We start from the raw sequence: 27,974 nt of genomic DNA on the forward strand, positions 1-27,974 counted from the left end.
CATGACATTCATATAGTGTTTTCTTCCGAAGCAGTTTCAAACAATGGCGTGGCTCTCCTGTAGAACACGCGTTTGCCACGCAGAAGGCCGGGGTTTGATTCTCACTCAAATGGAAGATTTTTATTAATTATTTCATTTGCATCTTTTTAAATTTTTCAGTCACGGATAACGCTCATTTTTTGATAACAACCAATGACGCCGACACTCGAATTCCTGCGAAACGAGCTCTTTAACGCTCTCGTGTTAAAACGAAACTGTCCACCACTCATGTGCGGACATTAATGCCAAGGAAAATGAGGTCAGCGCAACGACGTCGTTTGCGGGCGGGGTCTCTTGGCCGGACGACTGCCTGCGCACTCGTACGTTGAAAGACCATGTTAAATTCAAGAACGCCAGATATTTTTTTTTAATTTAACGAGCTCCACCAAAGGCAGTAACAGAAACTAGCCCCACCAGACACTATCTCGTTTCATTCTAGGCAGCAGGTGCTAGTTGCATACTAGTCAGCAGAATCAACGAGCGGTTACAAATGCTACAAGAACAATGCGACGACTTACAGAAAATGCTGCATCAGTACGATAAACACCGAGCCGTGTAGGCTACAACGAAGATCAAGAAAGCTGCATCAGAGGGTGACAAATCTGCCAAATTTTTTATTGAAGTAGTTCCCAATTTTAACAAAGTAAGGCCGTTATTGCAAAAGAGTACAGTGCTAGAATGTCTGTTTTGGAAGGCGACTTAGCCTAAAGGCTACGACCACGTGAGAGCGAGGAAAATTTTCAAGGTGCCTTACCGGTCAAGCTAGGTCGAAGAGTGGAGGGCCGTTGTTTGCGAAGAGAAAAAAGGCCGTACTGCAGCTTTATATTGGATCAAATGTCGATACAGTGGAAGTTTGTTCAGGATCGACAAGTGGGTAAAATGTTCATACTCGTCGATGTCCATGATTAGGCTGAAAACGTAAGGCTGATAGCCAACAGGCTCCATAACATTATTTGGTTACAGTGCTCGGCTTCTGAACCGTAAGTCGCGGTCATTTCGATGGAGGCGAAATCGTGGATACGCGCGTGCACTGTGATGTCAGCGCACGTTAAACAACACCGGATGGTCTAAATTTCCGAAGTCATCCACTACGGCGTGCCTCGCAATCACGTCGTGCTTTTGGCACGTAAAACCCCGCAAATTATTATCACCAAGGACCTCCTCCCTGCACGAGCGGTGCTTCTGTTATTGTGAAAGGGTTAATTTGCTAATACTAGAGAAATATTTTTAGGCGAAAGCCTGAACTGTCTCGTCTACTTTGGACGAAACAGGTAACGCGAATGAAGCTGTACAAAACCCATGTGACCTTATCCCAGCCAGCCGAGTGTGGAGAGGGCACCGCTTGATGCTACGTCATCACGTGGCGTGATCATGACGTCGTAGACCACCAAGATTAGTGACGTCATCGCATGACACCAAGGAAGGTGCAAAAAGCGTCCCGGGGAGACGGAGAAACAATGTAATCGACCGAAAACGTCAAAGGAAGGTAATGTGTTTATCTCACACTGCTGCTCGTTAGGTATTGCAAGCAGTCTGGTCTTCTGTTGAATAATTTAAGGCATTACCAAGCGTGCAGCAAGCCTTCGCCCTTCAAATGTTAGAGAGAGCGTAACATGCTGCCGAAGTCTTAAGTGCGTAGCATTTTAGGGGTCCGGCTTGTCGTCCATCCACCGCCTCATGTGGCATGGTCACGCAATGGTCAATAGAGGCCTAAAACTAGGTTAACAATGCTCAAAACCCGTGGAAACGAACTAACAAGGTCTAAAAGAATATAATCTACAGAATGCTCCCAGATTTAGATCGTCATAATTTACTTAACATCGCGAAAAAACGCTTCGGAAACACCCGACTGATACCCGCGCCACGCAAGAGAGGGTGCCACCACCTCGGCAAATGCACGATTGTCAAGAGAATCGCTGGGTTGCCCCAGCGATTCCAGGGCCTACACAAGAACGATATTAGCGCATGATTTAGCGCTAATATCGCCTTATGCTTTAGAAGCACTCTTAGCAATTTGACGTAAATTATTGGGATTAAATCTTGGTTATTTTGAAAGTTGATAATAATTTAGACTATGTAAGTATATTTTGCGCTGGGGTTGAGCACGGATAGCCTTGTTTTAGGCCCCAATTGGCCACTACGTGACGATGCAACATGAGAGAGTGGATGAACGACAAGCCTGGCCCCCAAAGATGTACGCACTTAGAAGGGCAGCAAGCGAGACCATTCTTATTAGTCAGTATTCCGTGAGCCACGCAAGTGAACTCTCTAAACTTAGCGGTGCATGATTATCACATGGTGACATAACAATGGCGAAGCGTTTCGGCCTACAACACGTAACTAGGCTTATGGCGTCTGGCGTTAGACAAACAATATTTGATAAACAAAGCAATTTATTGTCCAATATGTGCAGAGGACACGAGAGCAGCACGATCGGTTAAAACGGTATGTTGCGTCTTTCACTTTCATTCGGCTTAAGATGAAATAGAAAAAAACAACAAAAAAACTTCTTTTGCTAGGCGAGAAGGTGACACATTCACTGATCGGATTGCTGCAACCCAGCCTCAATGATGACGAAGACATTGACAACTTGAAGCTATCGTGTATTGTACCCTCATGATCAAGGCCCTCCTTGAGAGCGGTTCTTGTTAAGTTGGTGTGTTTTCGTTTGCGCTTAGCATTCTAGTGTAGTAGGCCCCCAAGCATTTGAATCATAGTCCATCGCTTTTTGACGTCAGCGGTTGAATGAAAATGATGCGCGCAGGCAGCAAAGTCATGTCAGAGTCATCATTTCGATGCAGTGAAAAAAGTTCAAGGCTCGTTTGACGCCTGCTTCTACGCAGGCTATTCATCCGTAAAGGAAGCAAGTTGTTGCACGTCGTCAGAAACAGAACTTTCCTGTAGGAATGTTGGGTAAGGTAGCCGACATAACCAGTCCAAAAAAAAAAGGACCTCAAAAAGACGTACTCTAGTATGGTGACGTTAACCCTAATGCCGCGTTTGTGCTGTCCTCCTCGTGTGTGTTGTGTTTATGTTTGCGTGCGCGCTTCCGTTTACCTACTGTGAACCTCTGCGACTGCAGGAGGCATTTTTAAGTGCTTCGAATTTCAGGCCCTACAAGGTGCAACAGACGATCCCTGGATTGATACATTCTACGACATTTTGTGCAACAATGGACGACACTGTACTATAAGGGACAGTGCAAGGAATTTTCAGAGATTGGTAGCTACATGTGTGGAAACGAAGCGACCTGTCTCTTGCCCTGAATATGTTAGGCCAGAGTTCAATCGTGAGCCGTGATAATGAATGAAAAAATGGGTGATTATGTGACTTCTATTCAACAGCAAGCCATGCATTCCCATGGGCAAACATAATAGACACCTTGGCGCACGCATTATTTACCAAAATACCTAGGTAGCCATTCACCGAGATAATGTGAGGGTAAGGCCTACCGAAGTGCTGCAATAATGAGACAATTTGTGTTATTATGAATAAAGCAAACATGGGGATGCGCGTTCAATCGTAGATGAGTAATGGTACTAGCGCTTACATTATTAGCCAGAACTCGATGCATAGAAGAAAAGCATAGTATTATATGCTTAACGTCGGAGATACTATCACCACAGGGGAAAGAGAAAGAGAGAGATAAAAGCAAGAGAGCAAAAGCATGCACGCTAGGCAGGTCGGTTTGCTACTCTGCACTTGTGCTTGGGGTAAAGGCAGGAAAAAGGAGCAGGAAAGTGAAGTTTGCCCGCCCACTGCAGTCATTCATTCACATCCGTATCCTTAGAAGAACGCACTGGCGGTATTAGAGGAGTTCAGGTTTACGACGCTCCATTACAGGGCCCGATAAAGTTGCTGCCCGAAAAGGAATGGCTGCTGGTTCTGTCGAGCGTAGCGCTGATGGTAGACTTGTCTTTGTCCTCCGGAGCGGCGACAATCGCGCGGAAGGTGAGCAACTATCAATTTTCTCCCATCACTTCAGATTCTGGACTTGTGGCCTTTCCGATGACATAGAAACAGGCATAAGCAAGGGCTGCCTCAAGGCACAGACGACAGATGAGGCAAGTCATGACAAACGGTGTGGAAGGCCGAGCTTTCACAGAAAGATCCGGAGAGAGGCACTGGTTTTTAAGGAATGTTGAACTGCAGTGTTCGAAGGTAAGCTTACGTGCAGACGCGCGGAGTTTTGGAGTAGCAACGCAATCCGCATGGTCACGTGTAGATGAAGCGGCTGCATCTCCTTCGTCATTTCCGATGATACCACAGCGGCTTAGCACCCATTCATTCTAGGACTGCATCGTGTCTTTTCTCATCTCCTCAGTGGCAAGTTTATCTTGTCTTCGCAACAGGTTGTTCGCGGTGTCCACGGTGCAACGCAGCCAGATGAACTCTGGAGGGCTGACTTGGAATCACAGAAGGTTGACCATTCCTGGACTGTTTCTTGAATGACTAATTGAAGCGTTGCACGCAAGTCTGCAAGTCCGGCAGCCGTTGATGATGTCAAGTGTCATATCATGAATTTTGTTTGAATAGCTTCAGCTGACACAAACACTGCTCGAAATTCATCACTGTCATTGGGCAGGTTAGCGGTGGAACCGCAGGGCGAAATCACAAATGAGGTAATGCAGTATGGTATGGGCCGGGCGTCTTTCCATTAAGAGAAGTGCAGATAAAAGTTAGTTTTGCAGACAGACACAGAATTGCAGCTGAAAATAAATGCATGACAGATGTGCACAAATATCTCTATCAAGGCAAGCGTGGAAACGCAATGGAGGAAGCAGTCAAGAAACTTGGCAACGAAGCGTAGAGTAATTGAAAGTGTGAAAAGAAATTGCAGGGGGACCTAAAGTAAAGTGAGAGAATTGGGTACAGTAAATGGTTCACAAAATATGAAAACAAATAAAAAGCTCCATGAAGCTTTCACAAACGCGGCAAAAACGAAACCAGAAGGAAGAACTACGTGATAACACAAATGTCGTGCATTGATACTTGAGCATCAATATGACTGCCTGAAGGCAAAACCCCGCCAGGGCAAATGAGGCTGTTGCAACAAAAGTCAGGAATATACTCATCATACTATCACATAGCATCGACCATTCAGAGGCGCTTGAATTCATAGTTATCGGAAGCATTAATAGCAATAGACATGTAAAGTAGTGGTGGGAAGAAAAACAGGGAAGTTGATAGAACGGGAGCCGTTAGGCTTATGTTCATTCTAGAAATATACGCGTTAATGAAGATTCAATATCTCAGAAAGAGATAGCCAAAATACTAGAATGCAATAAATGCAATTTTAGAAAAGTGGCGCTGATCAGAACTATTGTCTTGGTTATGGATTTACGTTCTTGGTATCTGACCTCCCTTTAAATGGCTCTGTCAGGCCCGTAGCCAGGGGGCGGGCTGCCCCCCCCCCCCGGAATTGTGATGACACATGGAGTTTTATCGAAAATAAACGAAGAAAATAGGTGTTTTTCTCAAATAGTCAAGGCTTTCCGGAAGTGGGCCCTCCCCGAAAATACTTTCTGGCAACGGGCCTGGGCTCTGTTATCAGCAAACTGCCATGCCGGTGCGGCTAGACCTTTTCTCGGCTTGACGTGACGGAATACGCGGAAAAGGAATAGAGTTGAGCAGAGAGAACCAAAAGAAGAAAGTAGTGTGTATCTCATTTATAATCAAGAACCATTTAACTTAAACTATAACATGTTTCGAGTTACTGTTTGAAGCTCAGCCCCGCCACGGTGGTCTAGTGGTTATGGCGCTCGACTGCTGACCCGAAGGTCGCGGGATCGAATCCCGGCCGCGGCGGCTGCATTTTCGATGGAGGCGAAAATGTTTGAGGCCCGTGTACTTAGATTTAGGTGCACGTTAAAGAACCCCAGGTGGTCGAAATTTCCGTAGCCCTCCACTACGGCGCCTCTCATAATCATAGCGTGGTTTTGGGACGTTAAACCCCAGATATTAATGTTTGAAGCTCACTCAGTGGTTCTCTATTGTTCAAGATAAGAAATGATGAACTAGTAGGAAAATATCAGCACTACATGAAGCAGTTCATTACGTCGTCTGGACTGTGAGCTTATCGCCTCTACTCGCCCAGTGTAACTTCTTACTTTGATCACGCTTAGCTGGCTCAAGCAGCAAAACTGACCGTAGAAGTTATGCTTTCTGATAAGACAGAAATTCATGGAAGAAAGAATAGTGTATGCGGAAAAAAACACCTTCACAGACGTTATGATTCTCAAGTTCGACAGACAAAAATTGTAGTCTGCGTCATGAAGAATAGGCGCACGTGCGATATCTTAGACTTTTGCTTGAAATAAGCGGGAAACGTGAGTATTGTCGGAAAATTCGGCAGAAAACGTTGAAGTCTGTTGCAATTTTATCGAGACGCCACCTTATCAACCACTCTTTAGGTAAGCATTCTTGCTATTTTGGCATTATTTCTTTGGAGTCGCAATCAACAAGTCCGGTGAGTCTCTTCGGAGCCTTTTCTTCGCCATTTTCGATACGATACTGACCTGCGAATCGGGACACGTAATCCAAAATCGTGTATATCTGCGGGCGGTTAAGAGAATAAAATGGTAAGTTTTGGATAAACTGAACACAGTGACTTTCGCAGGCAGGTCCACATTTTATCACAGCTATACCAGAGGGCCCTTTGAAGTTTCAACAGTGACGCGCCGCTTCGAGTGGCAGTGGTGGATCGAAGTAATCTGTATCGAAAGGGATCTCAGACATAAAGAGAACATCAAAACAGGCACTCTTCGCGAACAGCCTTTGAGAATAATTACGCATTACGTAATTGCAGCCGAGAGCTGGGCTATCTTGGAACTGTCTTTTCGTGCTTGGTGGTGCAACCTTATCGCCGTTCCCCATATCATCTTCAAAACTTCGTCCAAACTTCAGACTTCGTTAGCACATGTAACCTGTCAAACAACGAATTACGTTCCATAGAGTGCAAAAGCGAATACCCGACTGCGCGCGCAGGCTGCTCATATTGTCACGCTTTCCTTTTCGATATCATGTACTGCGGAAAAATGTGTTTGTTGCCGGCTGTCTCTTCTGGGTGCCATACCTTAATACTTCTCGAGCCACCTACAGCAACGTTACTCATAGCAAACATCAAGGCACGCGATTTTCTGTATGCTCCCAGTCCGCACGTCCCTGACCGTGATGTCACTGAACTCTTTGAAAGCAATTATCCAGTCTTTCACCCTTCCCGGCGAGTTCGCGCTGTAAAGACAACTGGTGGTTTTCGGGCTTTATGGCACGGCGGCAGCGAATGACTTGAGCAGCAGGATGAAGCTCTTGGGCGCGTTCTCGTTCGCGTCGAGCGCGGGCAGCTTGTCGAGAGCGTTGCATTCCTCCGAGCCGCTCTCGTATCGGCCACAGAAGACCTTGACCAGGTTGTGCAGGACGTATTCGGCCGACTCGCGGACGTACTGGATCGCCTTGGGGTCTTTGCAGTTCTCCGTCAGGCTGGTCTGCTTGCAGCTGTACATCTTGCTGTACTCACTGTATAGAAAGATCAGAATGAAGAGAAGTATTCACTATTGTAATGAGTGTGTAGGTTCTGGATGCCATGCTTTTTACAATCGCATAATTGTAAACGTAGCAAAACAGAATGCTGGCACATAGATATAGAGAGCCCGCTACTCCTTGGCTTTTTGAGCAGGAGTTGTTTTGTATACATGTTAGCATAGTTTTCTCGGAGGAAGAGGAAACTAACAACCTACACACACGCAGCAACATGACCACCATCAGGGCTTGTTGCCGAGCTAGTTGGTTCGTTATTTGAGAAAATTTGGTACGGCGCAAACAGGACGGGGACGGAGTGAAGTGTCTGTGTCTGGGACGAAGTGCCTGTCAGTTGGCGTCTTCACTTCGTCGCCGTCCTTTATGCGCCATACTAATTTTTTACAGGTTCACCATACTATCAGTGAAAACAGGTACTCGATTATTTTGATGCCACCTGAAGTGCGTGAAAAATGCAACTACAGGTTAAAGCAAAATCGTATTCTCGATACCCCTAGACAACACGACTGAGCACAAAACCTTCCCAGTCTTGAACATAGGGAAAATCATAGTAATAACAAAGGCACATGTTTTCAACAGTTCGGTTGTATTTTCTTAACACAACCCTTCGTTTTCCTCAAAATTTCAACGTCATTCACTGTTTATAAAAACTGCACTACAGATACTGCGAAATACGAAGTTAGGGGGGAGGCACGAAACGAAGTGGACACTACAAGAGCAAACTATCAACTGAATTTTATTGAACAAAACTTGAAGGTAAGAAGACATCCAGGAAAGGGAAAGATCAGTTTGCGGAGAGGGTGGAGAGGGGGGGGGGCAACCTTGCTGCATTGCCTTCATGTGCTCCACGTGGGGTGATTGCGATGAGGTGAATGGGTGATTACGATTGCGAAAGTGGCGAAGGCTCAAAGTTCTTTTCCGAGTGCGCTGACTCAATTGCTATCTCTGGCTTCTGATGAATTCGATTTCCGCGGCGGTTAGTAGAATGCAGCTTGTACTGATCTCTCCCTTTCCTGGATGTCTTCTTACATGGTTTCCTTGTTGTGCTGCAGATGACGAGACGAGGACGGTAGGTCGATACAGGGACACAGGACAGGTGGTGCACCACCTGTCCTGTGTCCCTGTATCGACCTCCCGTCCTCGTCTCGTCATCTGCAGCACAACAAGGAAACCATGAACGACCACCAACTAGCCCAATTCATCGCTCTTCTAAATGTCTTCTTACCTTCATTTTTTTGTTCAATAAAATTCAGTTGATAGTTTGCGCTTGTAGTGTCCACTTCGTTTCGTGCCTCCCCCCTAACTTCGTATTTCGCAGTAACTGTAGCGCAGTTTTTATAATCATGAAAAAACCAACTAGCCCAATACCTCACTTTGCTTATGATCATTCACTGTAAGCAGCGGGGAAGGTGCGTTGATCGTCAAACGTGTCACGTACGTACTCATAATGAAAAATCCGTGAATGATGAAGCAGTTTCAATAAAAATGTCAAGAAGCAGCGCAGGAAAGAAGTGAAGAACGATATTAAGAAACTTGGAAAGCAAGAGCAGCGCGTAAGTTCAAGTTAACATTGAACCAGCTGAAGGGCACGTGAACTACTCAGAAGGCTTAATAAATTATTCAAATTAATTAAAAATTTATAGAAAATAGCAGCAGTTAATGTATGAAATAAATTAATATGGTCAACGGGTTCGGCATTGTAGAAAATTTCTTGCAGATAGAACCAATTTGTTGTGATTAAGATATTGTATCTAGGCGGCAGTAAAACCAAGAAACTTTGACCCAGTTCAATTCACGAGTAGTTTTCCTTCATAATTTTTCACCTTACGCTGCTGCTTGTTATATTCCTCTTGTCCCGCTTGTGATAGTCATCGATCGGTTTAACTTCTCAAAGCAAGCTACATTCTTGGGGAAGTACTTTAATGGATAACTTGGGACCAGATTCGTCAATGCCACCATTTGCTTGTTATACACTGTGTTACGGATACCTTTAGGCAGTTGTAGCAACGGAGATTAGCTAATACTCGTGCTCCGCTCATCAATAAGACCGGCAGTTGCCTACGCCGCTCTTGAGAACGGATGCTCAACGGCAGTTGCAGTCAGGCGATATCAATTGAATCGAATGAGAAACAAAACAGGCAGAAGATAGCTTTCATCTTTGAGTCGTCTTAGGGCAAATGCATCAGGGACCGTGTGACGTTTCCGATCCTAACTTGCGGCTTCCTCTGCCACACGCACTCTCCCATCGGGAAGCAACTTTTTTGCGTAGTGTGTGCTTGGGGGGTACATATGCAAATGCCCTAATATTTTCTAGTGATAGCCAGCTACATACTGCTCAACTTTGGTGGTTGATAGTAGGTAATTATATACTCCTTCTATGCTGCTCCACATCCTTAGACGCTCGACAATGTGCTGTGCAAGCTATGCTCTTAGCCGCTTATATGAGTGGCCACTCTCGGGTGAGGAAATGCGGGGAATCGCTTTGGAAAGACCCTGCCGCACGTCTTGTTGGCGAATGGACTTTACGAGCACTCGTGACTGTCAGTAAATCCTACTGCGTGAGCCTGGCCGCAACAACTGATTCACTATTTTAACGCGACAGCGTTAAAGAGCTCGTTTGGAAGGATTTCTGGTGTTGGCGTCATTCGTTGTGAGCGACGAATCAGCATTCTCAGTGAACGAAAATTCGACATACACGCAAACAATTAAACAAACGAATAAATAAAACAATTTATTAAAATTTTTGGTTCGAGCGGGAATCGAACCCAAGATTTCCGCACGGCAAACAGCTGTTACATCACAGAGCCAACCCCGTGCTTCAAAGTATTTCAGAAGAAACCCTACACGAATGCAATGCAGTGGGACGAGTCTCCTTAACGCATATAATATTGCCTGGCAGAAGCGTAGAATCGCGTCAGGTGTCAAAACATGTGAATTGCGGAATGAGTGGTTGGTCTAAAGGTCCAACCATTTAGAAAGTGCGCGGGCATAATTAATCAGAATTATCAGCAACAGCATCAACCAAGTGTGCAGCTACGCCGGTGCGCGCGTTGCTATACGGACGCGTAGTGGTTACTTCGCCACATGGCGAAAGGAAGAATTACGCCGTAGCGGGCACTTCGCAGCTGTACTTGCAGCATGATAGTTTGAAAGGGCCTATGTTACGCGCACAGAGGTTTCCTTCCTTGCAGCACAGTTGAGGTGTCCACTAGCAATTAAGAAAGCGATGTCAACGGGGCGCGATTACGCTATCGTATTCTACTCTTGAAGGAGAAGCTCAAGCGTCCTCCTGGTTCTTTTTTTCTTGTTTTGGTTGGCCCAAGCGTGTCACGTTTTTCCATCGTCAAAGTGTTAGTTGTGATCACTTGTTTTACGTACCAGCACGCGTAGCGTATTTTCTGCTTGGGTGGCGCCTTGAGAGCGATGCGATACAGATCATCCCGGAAATTGTGCACGCATTTGTGGATCCGGTCACCGGCCTTGTTTAGGCAGGGGGCGCTCTTTAGGTAGCCTGCACGCATTGGAAGAAATTAGCAAAGAATCTCTGCGGTTGTGGATGAATGAAAAGCATGTCATTGAGCATAAACGTTTTGCAATATTTTCCGTGGCAATGTTCGCTTCGTATGTAATACATGCTTCCTTGCATGTTCTCTTTTCCTTCCCCAACAGGCTTTTTTTATGCAGTGGTCCAATTATTTTCAAGAAGAAATGCAAAGAAACCAAACGAAGTTTCAAACTTCGTTTGTACCCCCCCGGCCCCCCTTCGAATAAATTTCTGCCTAACCCTCTGATGTTGTGTGCGTGTGCGCGTGTGGTGCACATGTGTGTTTGCATATATGGGTGCGCACGCGCGTGGCAGTTTATAAAGCGATCGAAAGCACCAGAGGTAAATAGAAAATGTGACTATCACCAGTTATCTTCTTTTGCCTTTTCAGAGCATTTACATATGAGTATAATGTAGCGATTACTGCGCATGCACACGAATGACTGATTTTCTACACTATATCTCGCATTGACTGGTTGTTCTCTTTTTTGTGTGTGTGTGCGTTTGTGTCAGGATAGTCATGAAGGCATCGTTTGTTCTGAAATACGTGTGGTTCTTCGTTTGTACTTATTTCTATCTGTGTCCCAGTGACGACATGTCGAGCTTTTTTTTGCGACGTTGTCGCTGTTACCGTCTTCTGGATTATCCGCGTATCAGTAACATAAAGACATGTTTCTGAAGGGACTAGGGCAAAGAATGGGTGTTCATTTTCTTCGTACGCGAATATTGGCTTTATGCAATGGTACAACTAGTGCGCTTCTATTTGCTACGTCCATTTCCTTCTCCTCCGGCGTGGTCTTCTGACAGCGTAATGTACCAAAGAAATAGACATAAATAAGACACAGTGAAGAATGAAATCACACGTGACACCTGTTTGCGTGAAAGGGCACCCGGTTGCGAGAGTAGTAGCCGGGGTGCTGTTTAGTGCACTATATACATTACGCTTGTGGTCCGGGTGCGTAGCGTCGCACTTCCGCTCCGTTTCCTCCTGCAGCGTTATCAACGCCGTGACGGCCGAGCCGCGAAAGAAACCCAGGAGGCAGCGCTCCGAGTACTCGTTGGCGCAGTCGATGCCCTTCAGCTGGCGCCTGCGGAGATACAGAATCGATGCGCTCAAGAGCAGCAGTAGAGAGCACCGAGTACAGCAGCCAAGCTATATATCATAATCGGACTTTCTACATCACTAAAGAACATAACATTAGTACGAAAGAAGAAGTACTGGCTAGCCTTGAGAAACGAACTTAGTGGAAACTAGTGCACACTATGAAGGGGAAGTAAGATAGAAAGGCAGGGAGGTTAACGAAGCACATACGTTGTTGGTCGATATAAACACATACGGGACATCATCAATCAACTAAAGTAATAAAGGTTTCCGTATCCCATGTCTTTCGCGTTCCGGCGGCTGTACCGCACAAGTGGCCGGTAACGGACATAATGCAAACAAGTAGCGGATGTTGTGCACGCCTTTGTGTGCGCGTATATATTGCTTATGTGCAGGGTCGTCAACATGTAACGTGAGCACCTCATTTGTATTCAAGACATCATAGAAGCCGGGGTTTAGCTCATAATACAGAAAATTATTTTTTTATGCAAAAAAGACCCTAAGGTCCTCATCACGAGGGTACTCAGGGTGGAGAGACAGGCATCGGTTACAGGTCATGCATCTCAAAAGTTGTAACTACAGTACAAAGTAAATGGAGTCAAGAACAATGTGCAAAATTCATTTTCAAACAGATCACAAACAAGAAACAGCAGCCGAAATCACCAGATAAACACCGCAATGAGCGATAAACAGAAATTTAAAATACTAAGATTAGGTGGCAAGTTGTGCGTGAATAATATCTTGAAATTTGCTAAGGCTGTGTTTTCTGGCAATGTCTGATGGTAATTCGTTCCATTCGGTTATTGGGCGCGGCAAGAATGGATGTGCATGATGGAAGGCTGGCAGATTATGCGTTTGAATTTCTGTGTATGATCAAGACGTGGGAAGTTAACTAATGGTGACTGAAAAAACTCATCGGTGAAGTGAGGGTTGATGATGAAGTTTATGGAACAGTGATAACCGGGAGATTTTACGGCGAATCGCTAGGTTGGCTAACTCACCTTTTTTTTTTTTAATGGTGACGCTAGTGTAACGTGAATAATCACAAACGATTAAACGCACAGCACGGTTCTGCAAGGCTTTTGTGTTATTAATGATAGCTGTCTGTTCGTGGCCTCAGAACACACTACATACGAATCATGGTGTTTATGGACACCGTGATCCGATGTCATAAAACGGATATTTCCCTCGTGAACTAGAATAAACGCCCTACCTTTACCGGCTTCAATACTGATAAGGTGTTCACCTAAGACGTGGTTGACCCCGTACATGCTTGTTTGCACGTATTACAGCCAACTGTATACGCCTAGATCAGGGGCCTCAAACACTCGGCCCGCGAGCCTCTCGCTTGTGGCCCGCACTTGACTGTCTTCGCCCCACATTTTTCTTCTTAAGTATGTTCGTGAGTTACACAGGCATGACTGGCATTGTTTTCGTGAGGCACCTCATGTGGTCACCATATGCTGAAACCTAACCATGAAACAAAAGCTATATTTCAGAATCGCCACCAAGATTTTAAGCATTTCGGAGATCGCTATGGACACGTTGTTCGAATCGTGCCATCAAATCTTCAGAGGTGACCCATATATGACATGTTGGAAAGGTTTTCTTGCAAATTTCTTTGAAATGGCAACGTTTGCTGCCTATTTGTACACCCTCCCCCCCCCCCCCACCCCCCCGCTCCTACCTTCCTCACTGCCCCGGCCCTTGCGGGACTAAATTGCCTGGCTGCGGCCCGCTGGCTGAGGTGAGTTGGAGACCCCTGGTATAGGTTGTGGCGCATCGCATCAGGGGCTGCGTATAACAACACTTTTCTTCTAACGTATGAACGCGATTGCGTTGAAGAGCTCGTTTCACGGAAACACCAGTGTCGGTGTTTCCGTGAAATACCGGCGTCGTTGGTTGTGAGCGAAAAATTGGCGTTGTCCGTGAGCGAAAATTCAAGATAGATGCAAATAAATAAATAACAAAGATGTTCGGTACGAGTGCGAACTGAACCCAGGCCTTCCGCATGGCAAGCAGGTTTTCTACCACAGAGTCATGCCACTGCTTGAAACTGATTCTGAAAAATAAAAAGCTATACGAATGCCGTGTAGAGCAAGGAGTAACGCATATAATATTGCGTGGCAGAAGCGCTTAATCGGACCAGGCATGAAAACATGTGAATTACGCAACGAGAAGGGGGTTTAATGGCGCATCCATTACACAGTGATCGGGCATAATTAATCGTCAGCAGCAGCAAGAGCATCGACGAAGTGTGCAGGTACGTGTGTTACCTCACGGAAGCATGGTGGGTACTTCGCACTGAATACTTTTCAGGAGTTTCGGAGCAGCACAGCGCCTGGTTCTGTCTGGAGTCAATGCGTGGAGGGCAAAGACTGGGCTCATGAGGACTGCGTGGGGCGCATGGAGTGAATTTGAAGTGGGTCTACTTCAAGAACTGAAAGAACAAAATTTTTCACACTGTCTCTTCCTGCCTTATACAGCGTCTCGTTTGGCCCCGCAGGTTGGGGCAAAATGAGACATCTGGTGCATTCTTTGTTTCTTTTTAAAATAATATTTTGAGCAGTCGCAGCATGGCCATATTTATGTAACACATACCTTGTACCCAAAAGAAAGTTCCTGTATTGACATGTAATGGTAACGAGTGAAATAAAAAAATATTCACTATTTTCAATTTTGTTGCGTTTTGCCCCGCCTTACCCTACTTGCAGTAGGCATTCTAGGAAAGTCTGAGACAGCCAATCTTACGCCCACTGACGTTCCTCTCCTTGCGGCACGGTTTAGGTGTCCATCGAGGAGCGAAGGCAGGCTAATGAACGAGAAGGCGACGCGAACGGGGCCCGACTACGCTGTCGCGTTCTACTCTTGAAGGCGCAGCTCAAGCGTCCTCTAAGCTTTTTTGAGGTTGACTAATCCTGCGTTCTTGCGCCGAAAAAATGAACACGGCGCAAAAGCAACTATAAAGGTATACGACTGTGCCGACGTGACGAATTGGCGTGAAAAATCTTGCCTCAAGGACAAGACCACTTGTACAAGAAACGAATGGCATCCCATTTTTAGCACTTTCGAAGCAACGGCATTTCTTATGTTATACAGGATTTCATTTTGAAACCGCCTCTGGCCGCCGTTGATGAGATGATATGCGTCAAACACAAGAGAAACACCGGGATCTTTGTGTGCACAAATGTACTCAATCATGAAAACACATAAACCCACTATAGCAATATTCACTATAACAGACCCACCTCAGTCGCAGCTTCGCTGGCTTCCACATCCACAGTAGTGAAAGCACTCTGACTCTTGTGTGCATACATGTTTGGCCTTTTTAGAGGCGAAGCTTCTTAAGGCGGCACCCGTTCGTCCCTCGTAGTAGTGCGTAACCAGTCGTAACGCTAGTACCAGATCTTGACTTCCAAGGTGGTGCCGGCGGGAGATTTTTCCTGTGCGTTGTTGAACAATAAAAAATTCGCCGCGTGCGCGTTAACTAAAAGCCGAATTCTTCTGTCTCTCATTCCCCATTAGCAGCCATTGGCATGTTCCAGTAGGAAACGTTAGTAGAAGTAGAAGTGTAAGTGTTAGCTAAAAGCCGACTTCTTCTGTCTCTCATTCCCATTAGCAGCCATTGTTTACCTCCAAGGTAGTGCCTGGTGAGATTTCTCCTGTGCGTGATTAAACAATAAAAATTTTGTTCAAAACGCCGTTGATTGATGAAATAAACCAACGAAAGACGCCAGATGTTTTCTCAAAGCAAAACGAAAGAACGCCAGATGTTTCTAAAGCAAAACGAAGAGACGCCAGCTGCTTAACGAAAGACGCCAGATGTTTTCTAAAGCAATGGTTTTCTAAACAATGAAAATTCACAGCGTACATGTAAAATTAAAGTGAGCTGCAAGTCGTCATAACTCATCGAACCTTTAGTATAAACGCGCCCGATCTCACGTCGGTGATGCTGCACTGGGCAGAATTCACGGAAGATTCAAGGTTTACCGATGAATCTCCGCAGCTTCGCCCGCTCATCATCATTCCCTCCGTGGATATGCTGTGATTTTTTTTTTTGCATTTATATGTGAGGAGCCACCCGAGAACGGTGTGTTGCGGCAGTGACGAAGGAGACAGACGAAGTGTATAATAAAGATCGATCTTATTACACTTCTCGTGTGCACGTGTGGGGCATATGTGTGCATGTGGGTATGTGGTACGGATACGCGTGGTAGCACGTGCATATACATGTAGGTGTCTCCATCTCTAAACGTATGCATGTCATGTACGTGTGCTCCTATGTTTAATGTTTGTGCGTGTGTCCGCATGTGCGTGTCTGTACGCGTAATGTAGGTTCGACATGTAAGCTCTATGTGGGTGGACATGTGCGAGCGCATATGTGTACGTATGTGTATTCGTGCCTACATTTAAACGTCCACGCATCCGAGCGGGCGCCAGTATAATGACGTTAATTTGACGTGCGTAGTTCCATTCGCACTTGTATTCCGACTTGTTTGAATAAGTTCTCGCCTTAGCCAAGTGTCATATTCAAGTTCATCGCCTATGTGCAGCGCCACCCGCTGCCGCACTCACTTGCAGCTCTCGGCGAGGTGCGTCTCGTTCTCCGGCAGCCGTGGTTCGTGTCCGAAGCAAATGAACTCCGTCCCGCAGGCATCGATGGCGTCATCTCCGCAGTCTGGATTGTCACGCACGTACTTTGCTCCTGCGCACAATACAATACCGACAAGGTCATCGGTTATTTCGAAACTCGTGGAACTAACGAGTAAATTCTCGGTCGGGGCAAACTTCTAAAGACTATATTGCGGATGGGTTTCGGTGCCGCCATATTGCGTTATCATCGCCGTTTTGTATCTTTAACAACTAAACGAACAGCGCCACGGTAGACGCATACGAATGAAAACGGTTGGGCTGGCGCATTCGACGTTTCATGACTGTGTTAACTTCATGTCCTGACATACAAAAATAAGAAAACGTTCGCGCCGCCCAAGGTGTCGGCGCACATGCGTCACGTAAAACCGTCTCTATACTGTTGAAATGCATGTGAAACGTAAAAATGCTTTTATGCGACAACATAGCGACACTTAAGGGGTGTGTATAATAATGATTGTTGGGGCTTAAAGGGGAACTCCGGTGCATTTTTGACCATATTGAGATAATGCAGTTTTCAAATAGTATTAACAGTCCTGTAACAGCAAGGGTGACTCATTTTGCTGAGATACTAGTCAATAATTTTAAATAAGCAATAAACGATGAGTCGAAACCGAAACAAGGATCTAAGCTGCTACGTGATGGGTATGCGATGACGTCACGAAGTCCGCTACACGCCGCCACGGCTGGCCAGTGTGTAAACATAGCACACGCGCTTCTACCACGCGAAAAGCAAGCTGGCGATGTCATCCGACGCGGAATAAAGCTGTGCCAGCCCGTCTCAACTCACCAGTGATGAGTTCAGTGATGATTGCAGCTACTATACGAGCGCGGGAGCATCGCCTTTTGATTTCTACCCGCCGGCGCGTGAAGTAGCTCACGTGCCCCGCATCGATCTCCTTGTTGCTCATTACTGTGCGTGCTTACTGTGAGACCCGATGTCAATAACAACTAAGACGCTATGCAGCTAACAAAGCCGAACATTGCTCGCGTCGTCGCCGCCTCGTAGAAGAAAGCGCGCGCTGCAACCGTGTGCTGGGCGAGGCGGGGTCGGAAAAGAGTAGGCACGTTAAGTCACTTACGCAGGGTGGCCCGCGCTAACAGGCCTGATTCCAAAATTGTCTACCAATTTTAAAATTTGTTTCCTAAAAAACTAAATGACTTACGGTTGTATAATTTCGCACATATCATCAGGGTACCGAAGAGAACAAATGTTGAAAGTTTAATTGAAATCGGTGAATATCGAAAAATCCCCGGAGTTCCCCTTTAACTCCCCAAAACCACGATATCGTTATAAGGGACGCCATAGTGGAGTGCTCCAGCAATTTAGCGACCTGGTGTTCTTGAACGTTCACCTAAATCTAAGTACACGGGCCTCAATCATCCTCGCCTCCCTCGAAAATGTGGCCGCCGCGGCCAGGATTCGATCCCGCGACCTTCGGATCAGCAGTCGAGCACCATAGCCACTGGACCACCGTGGCGCGTTCAAGGGGTGTGCAAACTAGGGTGTTCCGGGAATCGTAATTAGTCTAAGCTAACTCGGCGTTTCTCCTCAGTTCGCTTTCAATACAGGTAAAGGCTAGGCGAGAAAATATTATTTTATTATAAAACTTTCCACCACGCTACCGTGCTCCGTAGGCTATCGCGGTCGGCTCCATAACACTGAACACACGCACGTGCAAACGCACTCACCAGGCCAAATAACCAGACACAACCACACGCTCAGCTGCCCCTCGGAAGCGAAAGGACGTCTTGCTCAGTTAAGCGCACTAAGTGCCCCAACCCTTTCACTTCGAGGGCGCGACCCCCATCTCTCCCTTTTCAACGTCTTCGTCTCCTGAAAAAAAGATTCCGTGGGAGAAATTGATCTTTTGTTTACTGTGCCTCGTTTCTAGAGCGTGACACGTGCCATTCGTCGTGGCTCTTTGTATTTGTCTCGGCTTGTTCCGCACTGGCACAAGTTACGAAGCGGATGACAACACCTGCCTGACCCTCGGCCTGCGCAGTGATCCGCCGCACATGCCAGGGTAGCGTCCGGCATTGCCGTCGAGTCTCTCGACAGTGAGCATGCGATACAATTTCAGTTTGTTGCAATAGGACCACTGTGGAGTTTTCTTTTGTTTGTTTTTTTCCTGAAGTGACTATGCAAGCAAGACTTGGTTACTCGCGTTTCAGCTATGGTATAAGATTGCCTTCAAAAGACTAAAGTAAACAATAAATCGGTTCTTATCGACAAAAATATTCTTTGAAAACTTTACTACCGTTAATGTCACCATTACAGGTTTAGTAATACAACAAAAAATGGAGGCCGAAGATTAATTTTTAAAATTTTGGGCCGAAATCACCGCGCAAGAATGTTGGTGACGTCACTGACGTCACCCACATTCATGACGTGACATTGATGTCAGTGATGCAGAAGTTGTTTTTTTAGTATTTTTCCCACATTGCCTGAATAAACTGTTATGAAATACAGTAGGTCAAGTCTCGGGCCTCCTTAGAGCGTACTGTATTTCACTTTTATTGATTAAGAACTGCGCAGGAACGCCGTAAAAAGTTATAGCGTCATGGGGATTGACGCAAGTATGTACGTCAGTACGACATTGCTATCTGCTTTTTCTTTTCTCGCGTTTTCTCGCTTACCACGCGTCTTTTCGAGCCCTTTGTGCTTTGTTATTGTGAAACGGTAATTTACTAATACGAGAAAAATACTTTTTACCTCGCTAGTGTTCAATAAGGTGACAGGCAAGGTAGTGTTTTCGCGTCATGGTTATTTTATTTCTGCATGCATAAAAATGTCTACTCAGAATTTTTTATTTATAAGACATTAAGTAGTGGAGAAGAGCGAGTGAGATGAAAACAGGCAGCAACTTTACGGTATGCACACAAGACTGGTTCAGTAGCAGGAAATACAATTGACTCCAATATTTTTGTTCTGAACATAAAATAAAACAGCGAGAAGGCTGGTGTTTCACCGCAAATCAGAATAAAATTATAACAACCGGTGAAGAATATACGCGTGAGATAAACAACGAAATAATTGTTCTCGTGGAACATCATTTTATTTAGGTTGAAAATATGTATATCAAGACGAGAGTTCAATCAGCTTTAAAAATGTCCGGGAAGAGCAGTATGCTAAAAATATAGAGATACGGGTGGACTTTAGGGATTAGGAAAGACAGAGATGTTCACCTTAAAACTGAAATCTGTCTAGATTGCAGGCTTTTTTTTTTTTTTCCTGTGGTGATATATTGGTACGAATGATGAACATTACGTAAATACAAAAGGAAATAGCTTAGTACTTTCGTCTGCTACTTTGGCTGCTGGCATAAAGGTTGAGAATTCAAGGAAATGCAAAACGGTAGCGCTCAGGCATGTACCATACAGCGCTTCAGGAACGCGAAAGGCAGAGTTCGTAGCTTGAGCAGTGAACGCGGGAAGGCGTCTCGCTTCCCGCTGACTCTGCACCTAAGGAGGATTTGAAGAATTTCCTTGTGTAGTTGAAGTAGTACTAAATCCTACACTAAATGCATCTCCACTAGCTTTAAACATGAGAAAGTGCGTAGCACGGCATGATTGGATGCCGGAGACGCACCGGAAGGCGGAGAAAGTGCGCGTTTGATGAGGCAGAGGCGCCCTTTATTGAGTGGCGCTGGTGGCAGCCTGAGCTTTCAGAAGTGTTTTTAGCGATTTTTAGTGAATTATTGCTAAAAATTCCTGGCTTTCGCTGCGTTTTAAATTATTCTGAATCATATTAGTTTATTTGAAACTTGTTTTTAGCAATTTTAGCTCTGTTTTGGGCCTGTTTCTGCCACTTATTTTTGATCGTGATCATGAGACAAACATATAGACGTCGACAAGCCGGGCCTCTAAAGTGCTACGCATTTCAAATGATGAAGCCAGCGGGACGAACCTCCATCGACTCTGCCTTATGACTACAGTGGCACTGTGGCTTCCACTGCTCGTATGAACGTTACGGACACAAATTACACACACTGGCGTTTCTGCTGGCCCAGATGTGTAGTTACTGCGGGTTATGAAAGGGTATGAAAGGCTGCTAATAAGCTAGATAAGATATTCACCACCCCGCAGAGAAAGAATCAGCAGGTAATATACAAAAGGAGGACTGACATTCGTTTCGCGAGACACGCCAACAAATTTATTGATTGTCGTGCAGATGTAATAAATAAAGTTCTTTTTAGCTGCGCCCGCCTCTACGTATGGCAGACGGGCCGCTGTGTTAATCGGGGATTATTGGAGCATGAGCGGTGCTTCACCGCAGGCTCGCCATCCAATCTATCTTTACGCTGTCAAAAGTATGGACTCACTCTAAAAGTCGACGATTGTGCTGGTTTGTACAGGCACATGAATGAAGAAACACATCCAATCGTTAGGCCCTGGCATATCGATAGTGAAAGCGTATGCGTGGGCTTCGATAAAGAAGAAATCAGAATGCCTGAACGGTTGTATCACAGTAGGCGACCACGCGTCCCTGATCAACAGGTGGCGCTCCATAGATACGCATGCGCAGAGAAGATTTTGTGTCAACATTTTTTCCCGCATGCACTGAGCTTCTTTTCAGTTGATAGTCGGCGTTGTGCTTATGTTCTCTTCATCTCTTCTCGTGTGCGCATGTTTGCATGCGTACATCATTTTATTATAAAAAGGACTGGCGTTCGTTCGGGCGGATGCCAATTTTTCTCTTTCACAACCCTTCCACCACCTTGTGGAATTCCGAAGAGTTCATCTGCCTTACAGATTAGTTCTGCGCACACTTAAAGCCCAAGAAAACAGGCAGCGAACTTCCCCTTAAATAAGTTCAGTTATGTTCCCGGGCGCTGACGAGCGTCACCACTTTTCCGCCGGTGACAACTTTTGTACCACTGAATCGTGACGCCGGCAACGCCACTAGATACCGCCAGTAGGGTCAGCGTTGTCGCATGCCTACCTCATCCCTGTATCCTATCCTTACAAAGCTCCAGCGGTTGTTTCGCGTGGTTCTTCGCGTTATGGCTACGTCTCGTAGTGTTGATAATAATATCTGGGGTTTAACGTCCCAAAACCACGAGATGATTATGAGAGACGCCGTAGAGGAGGGCTCCGGAAAGTTCGACCACCTGGGGTTCTTTACCGTGCACCTAAATCTAGGTACACGGGCCTCAAATATTTTCGCCTCCTTCGAAGATGCAGCCGCCGCGGCCGGGATTCGATCCCGCGACCTTTGGGTCAGCAGCCGAGAGCCATAACCACTAGACCACCGGTCTCGTAGTGTTGGCACAACGTGTTGGGGGCTTGAACACAGTGCTAAACCTTCCTGTCGCATTTTACAGCAGAGCTGTTATTCTCGAGGTTGGCCGTATGTCGTAGATTGAAAATTATCATCACGATGAACCGGTATGCGATTAGCCTAATCACCGCCTAGGCACTGTGTCGAGATCGTTAACAACAGAAGCTGAAACGGGTGGCCCCTAATAGCTATGTATAGTATAGTATAAGCAAGGACTGGGAAAGAGAGAGGTGATAGCTTAAAAGCCTAGCAAAGCCAGGACCAGCTAGGTGCCCAGCAGCTCTGCTGTCACCCAGCCTTCTCCGACTGATTGCAAGCTGTACAATTTTTTGTTTATTAAAATAAATGCAAATCAAGGCTTCCGCTCGATGTCTTCAAAAGACCGCTATTCGTCTTTCGATTTGTCGTTTAACGATATTTTTCCTCTTAGGGCGGTTCACCGCCGTGTGACTAAGTAGATATGACTTTGTGTAGCTGTGTACGATGGTGACGGGTTCGACTCCCGGGCCCCAACGGGCACTCGTAGATAAGTGCCCGGATAATTGCAATAACGCCTGTGTGTGTTTGCACTTATAGGAGGTCGTAAGGGAACCAATGTATTCAATAGAATTCGCAGCCGCAATGTGTATTACTAGGTTGCACTGTTGCTATGAGGCCGTTGGACCCATGAATCATTACAGCTGTTCCGATTTTGCTCCAATTTCGCGAAGATACCCGATTTAGGATTGATTTCTCATGTAACACTTGGCACAGACAGCTGCTTTGTCAAAAATGAAGTGCGGAGAAACCTAGACAGTAGGCAAAGTGAACCGAGGATAACGACTCGAAGACAATGTATTTTCGAAGAACAACACTTGTATCAGACATCTGCGTAACTGCCACCTTCGTTGCGAGCCCTATCGCTCAACGTGTTGCCCCTGTTGGTCTTTACTCAGATTTGACAACAGATCCACTTTGGCTTTTTTTTTTATCCGGGTTGTAGCGAAGCCTTGAAACTCAGTAATGGGTTGGTAATAAAAATAGCGGTGCTGCCCTGAGTGACTTGAATGGTCGCGAAAGGTACCAGCAACCCTTTCCTAGTGCATACGTCGTCAGATGGCGAAAGGAGTGCAATGGTGTCGCAGAGACCGGAGCAGTAGGCTGACACAGCCGTTGACGAGTTTGGAGGCACATTGTCGTCGTCTTTGACAAGTATCTGGCTCAATGCCGATGGACTGTCAGCCGCCGTCAAATGTGAGAACGGTGAAAGTTCAATTTCGGCTGGTGCGCAATGAATTACAGCGTCATGGCGGGACAGAAAATCCCGTCCCGGGTGACGTCGTGGGAGCATGCACCAATTATGATGAACTCGCCGTCGTACACAACGTCCTGAATGACGACGCGAGCAGTGCATACGTCTGTAGGATGAATACTCTGGGAGCTGACGGTACGCAGGGACATTCGTGTCGTCACTTTTCGGAGTAAGCGGCTAAGATTTGCGTCCATAACGGATACGGCGGCTCCAGTGTCGATAAGGGCAGATGCGCGAACACCGTCCACAAACACGTCCATTATACCCCTGTCACACGGGCACCCGTGAACTCCGTTTAACTCCCTCGTCTTTTCCTCGAGGGAGATGGGGTTCATGTCACACGGTCACCACTTAGCTGAGGAAGTTAAACGGAGCTTTTGGTGGAGGGAGTTCGGTAATGACCATTTCTGCTCGATGGAGTACTCTCGGTCCCAGCTAGCTACTGTTACGCTGAAAAGCGCACTAGGAAAATCGTCCTAACGAGCTCAATTATAATTTTAAAAACTATGCTCTTTTTTGCGTCGCATTTCACGCTCCGTAGTGTAAGTTTTAGTTGTATTTTTTCGGACATCAGCGCTTGTACTCTCCACACCAACGCCTCGCCAAGCCACCGCTGTGAAGCGTCGCGCCATATTTGTTTCTGCACGTGTGAGGAGCACGCACAAGCCCTGTGACAGCAATGGTGATTCCGAGCACTTCATCAACAAACATAAACACGTTTTTGTTGCTTTAAAGGCGACTGCGCAGGAAAAAAATGGACGTTTCGACGAGCGCATCAGCGCTGTTTCTGCCCCATGCGGCAACCGTCGAAAGCTTGCACCGAGCCGTGTAGCACGGCCACAACTCCATTCTGGTTAAGCTCCATTAAGGAGTTCAGTGCGGAACGGAGATAAACGGAGTTCGGTGGTGGCCGTGTGACAGGGGTATTACATTCGATGGACTTCGTTGAGGGTTGAGGTAAGGGGTTTATTTGACGGCATTTAACGGCAATACGCAATGGCGACAGTCAAGGCAGAAGCACGGACTCCGCGCGAACGGGGTTTTTTCAGGAGAAGCCAAAGAGGACGACCCACTAGAAGGCGCTGGAGAGCGCATCCCATTACTCAGCTCCAAGGCTTCGCTGCAGGGCAATAAAGCATAAAAAAACGCAGAAGCAAGTCGTCTAAATAATAGCCCCAGATAATTATATGAAACTACAAAATAGGAAGGAATGTGGTAGCTCTGTGCTGCAGTATTGTGGACAAATGAATATTCGTTCAGCTTGCGGGATTGCGCACAACTGATTTTTTCATACTCATTGTCCATTTGCTACCAGTGTTCGATTAATACGCCCTAGCGCTGCCAGTAGCCCTTTGCCGCTGGACACCCTTTGCCGCTGGACAGACTCAGAGACGCTAGGCGCTTATAAGCGTTTCTTCATTACCAGCGAGATGGCGTTAGGAGCGCGACGGGTGGATTTAAAAGTCGTCGGCGAGCGCGCTCGCTTCTTGTTATGTTTGCGCAGGGAGAACCTTGCCCTTCCGCTGTCTGCTCGCGCGGTTTTCTCGTGCTGAGGGGAAGAGGGATGTTTCACGCTTTCACCGTGATGTCCGCGCTCATGTTACGGAGCGTACGAAAGACCAAGGGACGCCGCTAAACGAACAAACAGAAGATGAGCGCGAACTATCAAGTGTCACAGCTCGACACTTGAAGCACTCGTTTCCTTCGCTGCTTTGGCCGCCTTTGCAACAGGAGCGCTGTTCAAACTGAGAGTATCCATTGGCGAGCCTCACTTCGTATAGCATTAGTTTCTTGCTATCGCATTCATTGCTTCGCCCTTGCGGCGAAGCCGTGACTTTTTTTTTTAGCTTCGTGTTAAATTATAACGTGTATGACATTCTTTTTTTTTTCAGTATTCTTCTGACCTATTGAACATATTGCCCATGTGCCATTCCTTGGAACGCCTGGTTGGTCACTTCGGTGGCCCTTCACACCATGCGTCTTGCTAACAATGTACATACCTGTTAATCGAGGGAGGTTTCCCTGTTGTATCCTACAGCCATCGCGTTATTTCGTTCACTGTGGTTCAGTGGCTGTGAAGTTGTGACCAAACGCCACACAGGATTATTACAAATCGCTGGAGTGGGAGAAAAACGAAATGAACACGAAGTAATACCTTGCGCCACCGGTTTCCGTTGGCGCGTGGGGCATCGGACGCCGTGACCAGGAGGCTCGCGCCGGTCGGGCATGACCGCACCCCTAGCAAGACGTCAAGGTGCGGGCCTAGGGTCGTCTATCTTGGGCGAGCATCCCGACAAGCCACTACCGCGACTAACTCGTGAGCATCTAGGGAGCACCGCCACGACCAACTCCAGGCGACGTTGTCCGATGCTATGGTCATAGCAACGACAGTGCGTCTGCGTGATCTCCTCCTCCAGAACCGGACTTTCCTTACCCATCTCTACTGATGAATAGATTCTCCTGAAGTCTATGACGAACATGTCGAACCGTAGTTAAGCGCTCCGGCTGTTGAGACTTTTTGAACTAGCATGAACGGAACCTTCGTGTCTTTCCGTCTCCTTGTAACCTTGTGTCACTGTGGGTTTTCTTTGCATCATGCGAATCCTCATCCATATATGCAGTTTCGTCGCATATCTGTCCGATAACATGGGCCTAAGCAAACACTTCTTTCGGACCACGGACGCGTAGATCGCGGGAACTCAGCGCACCCTGCGAACCACGTAGCCAAGCGAGCGGATGAATCCTACCTTTCAGGGATGCGCTTCGCGATCACAGTGACCTCTAGCTCTTGCTTATCTAGCTGAAATGCTTCCACGTTTCCGCAATTGTAGTACAACACAACATTATTCGCATTTCTTAAAGCTTATCTTGCAAATGTAATGCTATCTTATTTTGTATGTGATAACGACTGTGTGTGTTTCATATGCCAACCAGACTTTTTCATATCGTGGTGTTGTATTGATTCGTACGTGATAACGATAACTGTACGTTTCATGCCCGATCTATTCAAAAGCCTAGAGATAGCCGGCGCCATACATGTGCACCTAGCGCCTCCAGCTAGTTTATCAACAGAAAAAGCGGCGTTTGATTTACATGACATTAGTGGCTAAAGCCCATGAATTATGCGTATTAGCGTAGCCGTGCATTCAAGGTTTCGCTTACCATGTCTGCCAAGGCGATCTGAAGCTGCCGCATAATATAGAGTACGCGATGGGATACTTAAAATGTGATCTCTCGACAGTTAGGCATCCTCATCGGCACTTTTATCGTTTGCAAACTTCCGTTCTCGCGCACTCTGCGACAAGATCGCTAGACACCGCGTAAATTTCCAGTTAGATAACTTCCAAGTAGGCCTAGAGTACCATAAATAAATGTATGACTGATGATGGCAATGAATATATGCCTTCGAGCCCAGGGCTAAGCCCAACGCTCTAGCCATTAGTCCACGCTTGCAAGCATGTTTTTGCCATCAAAAATATTTTCTAAAAGCCGGGTCAATTCATGATCGTAAAAAAGTGACTCCGACTTAACACAAGTATTAACGAAGTGTCGATTCGCTTTCTGAAATGTCAGCGCGTGTGCTCCACGTGTAATTCTCTCGTATTCTTCCCTCGTCACGGCTAGCATCTTTCCGACGCTTCCTACACTGAACCATGACGTTCCTGTCCAGTAGATAGGTTCACTTTCTTTTTCTTCCTAGTGTAAGATTATGTAGCTTACTGAATCCGCTCGTAATTTTCCTTAAAGGTGTTTTGGTACGCTTCCGATGTGCTTAAAATTCATCAGCTATGCCAACTGCATTAAAGGTATCAACGCGCGGCAGCGTCACTCACCGGCGCTCAAGAGCGGTCCCAGAGCCGCGCAGACGATCAGGGTTAGCAGGTATCGCATCTTCGCCGTCCTTTCCGGAACTGCGAAGAAATCTTTGGCAGCTGCCGCGGCACTTGTGCGTTCCCACCCAAAACAACGACTCACTGCCAGCTATAATCCGCACCACGTTGCCCGTTCGACGTCGTCGTGGTTGGGCGCTTTTTCAACGGCGAGCCACACCGGCGATAGTTTCCTTGATTGGAGGGAACGTTACCTTGACTCCGTTACGGCGCAACGCTGCTCCGAGCGCTTGAGACGAACGAAGTGTGCGGCGGTAGCTCCTCGAGCCGCCGGGCCCTTTCTTGTCTCGCGATCTCCCTCTTACCGACGACGACTTGGCAAGGACGGGACCTACATGGGGAGTCCGCGCGACGGCGTTTTATCTCCGTTTCATGCCGACACATGCGAGCGACGGAATCCCGTACACACGAAGTTGAGACTTAGTTTTCGAAAACAAACTGTTGACAAGAAATAACCTTTCCGGCTTTCGTTTCTCGCGCTACGTCTCTCTCCTTACCTCTCTCACTCTCTTTGTCCTTGGCGGTAGTGGTCGTACTTGTGGAATGGAAGAAATGATGCGGCATTAACTGCAACTGCCCAATTATGCAACTGCGCAGCGGATACAGCGGTAGTGTAAATAGCAGTGGTAGTTAGAATC

The 27,974-nt window shown here is 46.5% G+C and overlaps 1 protein-coding gene across 1 annotated transcript; it reads right to left on the minus strand.

Moving 5' to 3' along the window:
- Window positions 1-7,300: 7,300 nt before the first annotated feature.
- On the minus strand, window positions 7,301-27,585 carry LOC119374666 (uncharacterized). The gene is made up of 6 exons (XM_037644830.2): window positions 27,422-27,585; window positions 27,280-27,357; window positions 16,797-16,926; window positions 12,062-12,207; window positions 10,954-11,086; window positions 7,301-7,554 (listed from the first exon to the last, which is right to left on the minus strand). The coding sequence occupies exons 2-6, from the start codon at window positions 27,335-27,337 to the stop codon at window positions 7,302-7,304; spliced, it is 720 nt and encodes a 239-aa protein (XP_037500758.1). The 5' UTR covers window positions 27,338-27,357; window positions 27,422-27,585; the 3' UTR covers window position 7,301.
- Between the last annotated feature and the right edge of the window lie 389 nt (window positions 27,586-27,974).

The sequence above is a fragment of the Rhipicephalus sanguineus genome, chromosome 11 (genome assembly GCF_013339695.2).
Source record: "Rhipicephalus sanguineus isolate Rsan-2018 chromosome 11, BIME_Rsan_1.4, whole genome shotgun sequence".
NCBI lineage: Eukaryota > Metazoa > Arthropoda > Arachnida > Ixodida > Ixodidae > Rhipicephalus > Rhipicephalus sanguineus.

Coding starts and splice junctions, on each gene's coding strand:
- LOC119374666 (XM_037644830.2), bottom strand. CDS start 27,337: ATGCGATACCTGCTAACCCTGATCGTCTGCGCGGCTCTGGGACCGCTC. Junction 12,208..16,796: donor CACCTCGCCGAGAGCTGCAA/GTGAGTGCGGCA, acceptor GTATCTCCGCAG/GCGCCAGCTGAAGGGCATCG. Junction 7,555..10,953: donor AAAATACGCTACGCGTGCTG/GTACGTAAAACA, acceptor CTTTCTATACAG/TGAGTACAGCAAGATGTACA.